Here is a 5943-nt window from a genome sequence, read left to right as displayed (position 1 = left end):
AGAGGTCATGCTTTCAAGGTGAGAGGCGGAAAGTTTAAGGGGGATACACGCGGCAATTACTTCACACACAGACAGTTTGGAACACATTGCCAACAGAGGTGGTAGAGACAGACACAGGAGATTCATTTAAGATGCGTCTGGACAGATGCATGAGTAGGTGGGGAGCAGAGGGATACAGATGCTTCAGAATTGACCGACAGGTTTAGACAGTACATTTGGATCGACTCAGGCTTGGAGGCCGAAGGGCCGGTTCCTGGGTTGTAAATTTTCTTTGTTCTTAAGATGAAAGATAATTGATGAAGACATTACTGACTTTATGAGATACGTTCTGGTGTGACAGGGAAATGCTGAAATGAGTTTTTTAAAAAATATTTTCAAAAATATTGCTGAAACTGTTTAACACTGGAAGAAAAACCAAGATGGAAGTGTACAATATATAAAATTCATTATATATTCCAGAATGCTTTACAGCCAATGACAATTGTTTTCAGTATATACAAATTATTTGGATGAAGAAAATGAATGTACTGTAGCCAAGTTTGCAGATGACACAAAATTAGGTGGGAAGGCAAGTGGTGAGGATGACACCAACAGTGTGCAGAAGGATACACAGAGGAACCTTGATTATTAGAAGGACATGGCAGGGAGTATTTCGGTCAGTTAATCAAATTTTAATAATTGAATGCCAGTTAACGTAGGGTAACCAAGTATTGGGACGTTGCGATCTTGCCGGATAATAGGATATTTGGATAATCGAATGCCAGATAATCGAGGTTCCTCTGTAGACAGCTTAAATGAGCAGGCAAAAACCTGGCAGATGGAATATAATGTGAGATTATGCATTTGGCAGGAAGCAAAAAGGAGCTGAATAAAATGTCACAAGGAACTGGTCAGACCAAAACTGGAGCAGTTTCGGACCCCTTATCTAAAGAAGGTTATACTGATATTGGAAGCAGTCCATATAAAGTTCACTAGGCTGATACCAGGTAATGAGGAGACATTGAGTAGGTTGGATCTATATTTATTGGAATATATAAAAATGTGAGGAGACCTTATTGAAACATGTAGGATTCTTAAGGGACTTGGCAGGGTAGAGTCTGAGAGAGAGTTTTCCCTTGTGGATCAGTCTCGGAGCAGACAGCATAATCTCAGAATAAGGGGTTGTATACTCAAGTCAGAGATGAGGATGGATTTCTTCTCTCAGAGGGCAGTGAATCAGTGGAATTCTTTACCACAGGGAGCTGTCAAGGCTGGGCCATTACGGATCTTCATGGACGAGATAGACAGATTTTTAATCAGTAAGAGAATCAAGGATTGTGAGGAAAAGACAGGAAAGTGAGGCTGAGGATCAGCAGATCAGCCACGTTCTCATTGATTGACAGTGCAGACTTGATGGGCTGAAAGGCCTTCTTCTGCTCCCAAGTCTTATGATCTCGAGTGGCAGTACAGTGGCTGTGACATAATAGTAGCTCAGTGGTTAGCACTGCTGCCCCACAGCGCCAGGAATTCAGGTTCAATTTGATCCTCGGGCGACTGTGCAAGTTCCACACAGACATTTCCATATGTTTGTATGAGTTTTCTCTGGATGCCTCCCATTCCAAAGATGCGCTGGTTACGTGGATTGGCCATACTAAATCACCCAAGTGTCCAGGGATGTGTAGATTAGGTGGATTAGCCATGGGTGGGGGTGGGGGGGAAGGGGGGTTGATCTAGGTAGGATGTATTTCGGAGGATCAGTGTGGACTCAATGGGCCAAGAATCCTGCTTTCACAATGTAGGGATTCTATGAGTGCTTTTGTATTGTAGCTTGTAATGTCAGAAACAAGACTGCTAAATTGTGCACAGCAAGCCTTAAATACAGTAGACATTTCTTCTGTAGCGTGATAGTTCCGTTCCTATGCCATCGCACGCTATACAAGAATCGCACAATACAAATAACACTTGACTTGGTGGCGATATAATCACATTACAGCCAACACACATTTTAAAAGTTTGCAATTTAGAAACAACATCTCCTATTCGTAAATCACGCTACAGCCAATTCCCGTTGACAAAATGCGTGTTATAGAAGAATGACCTGTACTGTAATAATAATTAGATGTTTTAGTGATATTACTTGTAATGGTACTGTGCTTTTAAGAAGGATTTGTTCTGTACTGTTTCTTTTGGTGTTATCACCCTAGAGCCAGAATATCTGCTTCAGAAGCAGTGGTTAAACAGCTTTGAGCTACACAGACCTAGGGTTTTAGTTTTGCTTTCAGTTGAAGTTGGGGTTTAAACCTGAGTTGCGAAGCTGGGTAGAGTAACTGCAGATTGGGAGGCAGGAAGTTGCAATTTGTTGTTTGTAAAGTTGTAAAATGCTAGGGGGTGACAGCATTGTGTGGTCACTTCAAAATATGGTTCTTTTTCTGTGCTTAGCGATTTAAAGAGGATTTCTGTGAGTAGCAACTTGAAGTTTACGAGTACACAGACAGCACCCGAATTGAAACATTTCCATCGAAAGGCCATACAGTTAGCAGGCCAAGCAGCAGTTTTTACCAAGTCAACAGGTTTTGAATTTATGATTCCTGATGAAGGGCTTTTGCTCAAAACGTTGATTTTCCTGCTCCTTGGATGCTGCTGGACCTGCTGTGCTTTTCCAGCACCGCTCTAATCTTGACTCTAATCTCCAGCATTTGCAGTACCCACTTCTGCTTAAGTTTTGAACTTAGCCAATCAATTTGAATCAGGCACTTAGTTTTGACAACATAGGATTAATCCTATTGTTCAGGGATATGTAGGTTAGGTGCATTAGTTAGGGATCAATAAAGGGGAATGGATCTGGGTGGGTTACTCTTTGGAGGGGCGGTGTGGACTTGTTTGGCTGAAGGGCCTGTTTCCATACTGTAGGGAATCTAATCTAATCTAATCTAAGAGATATTACTGTGTCATCAAGGGTATAAAAGAGGAAAGCAGCTGGACAGAACAAGCTGCCATCTGCCAAAGGTTACGACCCTCAGCTCTAGCTCTCATAGCCTCATCGATCTCTCAGAGAAAGTACTATCTTAAACAACAATGGTACCAATGACAGAGAAGGCATTCCTGACAGAAGAATCGATGGAGAAGGCACAGAACATTCCAGAAAACATGTAACCTGTCAATAATTTCGAGAGACTAAATTTTATATGAGTGGGACTTTTATTTATAGGAACAGCATACCATTAGAATCTATTCGGGTATAGTTAGTAGAGAGAAGGGTTTTATTTGGTTTATTAATTAATTTGTTCACTGTTAGATAAATAAATTGCTAATTGTTGATTTTGAAGTGAGGTTCAAGGATTTATTTTATTTAACCACTAAAAGTTTCTAAAAAGCAGGTTACACCACTTTTCACATTTCTTTTTACAGATTATAGGGCGAGGTGCTCCTCTTCGGGTGTTTCGGTTCTAACTTAGAGGGTAGTCAACTGCTGCTTTATAACAGTTGATAGAAACAGCTCTCTCTGCTGAAGCTAAAAGTTTGAATCCTTTCTCTGCTGCTAGATTGTTTGATTTGGTGCTCCTTTCTCCTGGGCTGGAGATAGCAGATGAGACCACGTGTTTTGCTGAATTAGCCTTTGCCAAGGGTATGTTTATGGGACGTTGCCATATTGGAACAGTTGATGATTAGTTGTTAAATCATATTCTTTTGTTAAGTGTTTCGAAAGCATTAAGACACTTCTTCTCCTTTTGTTTGTGTTTTAACTCTGATATAAGAATAAAGGGGTATAAGAAGCCTAGTAGTTGACCAATTAAATCACATTTGGAACACAGCACCTTACACTTGCCTTTTAATAAAAGTTAGCTTAGACCCTATCTCTTTGATATATTTTGAGGGGTTTGGTCAAACAATAGACAATAGGTGCAGGAGTAGGCCATTCTGCCCTTCGAGCCTGCACCACCATTCAATATGATCATGGCTGACCATCCTTAATGAGTATCCTGTTCCTGCCTTATCTCCATAACCCTTGATTCCACAATCCTTGAGAGCTCTATCCAACTCTTTCTTAAATGAATCCAGAGACTGGGCCTCCACTGCCCTCTGGGGCAGAGCATTCCACACAGCCCTGCTGGGTGAAGAAGTTTCTCCTCATCTCTGTCCTGTATTTTTAAGCTGTGTCTGGTATTGTATTGAATTAGCTGAGAGTTCAGGCATAAATATTTGACTGGGGACTCCATCCATTATTTCAAACATGGCAAAAGGATGCTTTTATGTTAATTTTAAGCACCAAACCATGTCTTAATTTAAAGACACATCCAGAAAAACAGCACCTCTGACACTACAGCATTCTCCCATGTACAGGCATCATGTCAGCCAGACTCATAAAACACAAGTAATGATAAAGTCCTAGGGAGTGTTGCTGAACAAAGATACCTTGGAGCACAGGTTCATAGCTCTTTGAAAGTGAAATCAAATGTAGATAGGATAGTGAAGAAGGTGTTTGGTATGCTTTCCTTTATTGGTCAGAGTATTGAGTACAGGAGTTGGAAGGTCATGTTGAGGCTGTACAGGACATTGGTTAGGCCACTTTTGGAATATTGCATGCGATTCTGGTCTCCTTCTCATTGGAAGGATGTTGTGAAACTTGAAGGGGTTCAGAAAAGAAATACAATGATGTTGCCACATTTGGATGATTTGAGCTGTAGGGAGAGGTTGAACAGGCTTGGACTGTTTTCCCTGGAACATCAGAGGCTAAGGGGTGACCTTATAGAGGTCAACACATTCATAAGGGGCATGGATAGGATAAATAGACAAAGTCTCTTCCCTGGGATGGGGGAGTCCAGAACTAGAGGGCCAGGTTGAGAGGGGAAAGATATAAAAGAGACCTAAGTGGCATTTTTTTCACCCAGAGGGTGGTACGTGTATGGAATGAGCTGCTAGAGGATGTGGTGGAGGCTGGTAGAATGACAACATTTAAAAGGCATCTGGATGGGTATATGAATAGGAAGGGTTTGGAGGGATATGGGTCGGGTTCCTGCAGATGGGACTAGATTGGGTTGGGATATCTGGTCGGCATGGATGAGTTGGACCGAAGGGTCTGTTTCCGTGCTGTACATCTCTATAACTCTCTACTCAAACCCACCACCTCCTCAGGTGAGACCAACTGAACTAAACGGACAGTTTGCTGTAAAATTGCATTTTGCATGGAAAACAAAGGGAAAGGGTGGGAATTGATAAGAAATGCAGTCCTCTCCCATACTGTGGGCATATGTCCTCACTTTCTCCTATATGTTCAACGGGCGCTCACTAGCAACAAATGCACCTTTAAGAAAAATTGCACTTGACCATTTATCAATGAGGCCAAACGAAAAAAAAATCCAGTCACCGCCCCCTTTAAGTGACCAACTTTTGCAAGGCTTTCTGTTTAAAAAAAAAATTAGCTTTAGTATGAGGGGGAAGACAAGACAAATTGAGGTTTTATGAGAAATTATGAGGTAAAGTGTTGTTTATTCTTCCCTCAATTGCCCTTTATGCCCCCCCCCCTTTACCTGTCCTTCTGGACTTGACTTCGTGGCACCGACGGTGGGAGGAGGAGAGGGGACGTCGACCGTTGCTGGGAGGGGGAGGGGGAGGGGGATGGGCTGGGGAGATACTGCGCACGCGCGCCGACCAACCGACCCTGATGGCAGGCGTGACGGACGTTGACGGATGTAGCTTTCGGCCAATGAGAGTCGGGATGTGCGACCGGGGGGGGGCGGGGTTACGATGACGTCGCGTGCCAGCGGGTTTGGCGGAGAGGGCACGGTGGCTGGCGAAGCGTCAGACCTCTGAGGGAGAGGGACACAAACGTTGACAGAGATACACACACATACACAGAGAGAGAGAGAGGGGGAAAAGGGTGCTCGCCACCTCTCCCCAACAACCACCGGACTGTCGCCGGCCATGGCTCAGCACGTCAGCTACCGGCAGCGTAAGTGTTAATTA

The 5943-nt window shown here is 43.1% G+C and overlaps 1 protein-coding gene across 2 annotated transcripts in view; it reads left to right on the top strand.

Annotated features, from left to right (window-relative positions):
- The first annotated feature begins 5721 nt into the window (after nucleotides 1-5721).
- Nucleotides 5722-5943, top strand: part of yif1a (Yip1 interacting factor homolog A (S. cerevisiae)) — a 29197-nt gene continuing 28975 nt past the window's right edge. For both annotated transcript variants that reach the window (XM_072550912.1, XM_072550913.1), the window contains exon 1: nucleotides 5722-5929. In XM_072550912.1, coding sequence (XP_072407013.1) covers nucleotides 5902-5929 — 28 coding nt within the window. In that variant the 5' untranslated portion in view covers nucleotides 5722-5901. The remainder of the gene's footprint in view (nucleotides 5930-5943) is intronic.

This window comes from Chiloscyllium punctatum, chromosome 31, assembly GCF_047496795.1.
Source record: "Chiloscyllium punctatum isolate Juve2018m chromosome 31, sChiPun1.3, whole genome shotgun sequence".
Lineage (NCBI taxonomy): Eukaryota > Metazoa > Chordata > Chondrichthyes > Orectolobiformes > Hemiscylliidae > Chiloscyllium > Chiloscyllium punctatum.
The sequence above is the reverse complement of the archived record's forward strand: the minus strand, read 5'-3'. Positions and strand labels throughout refer to the sequence as shown.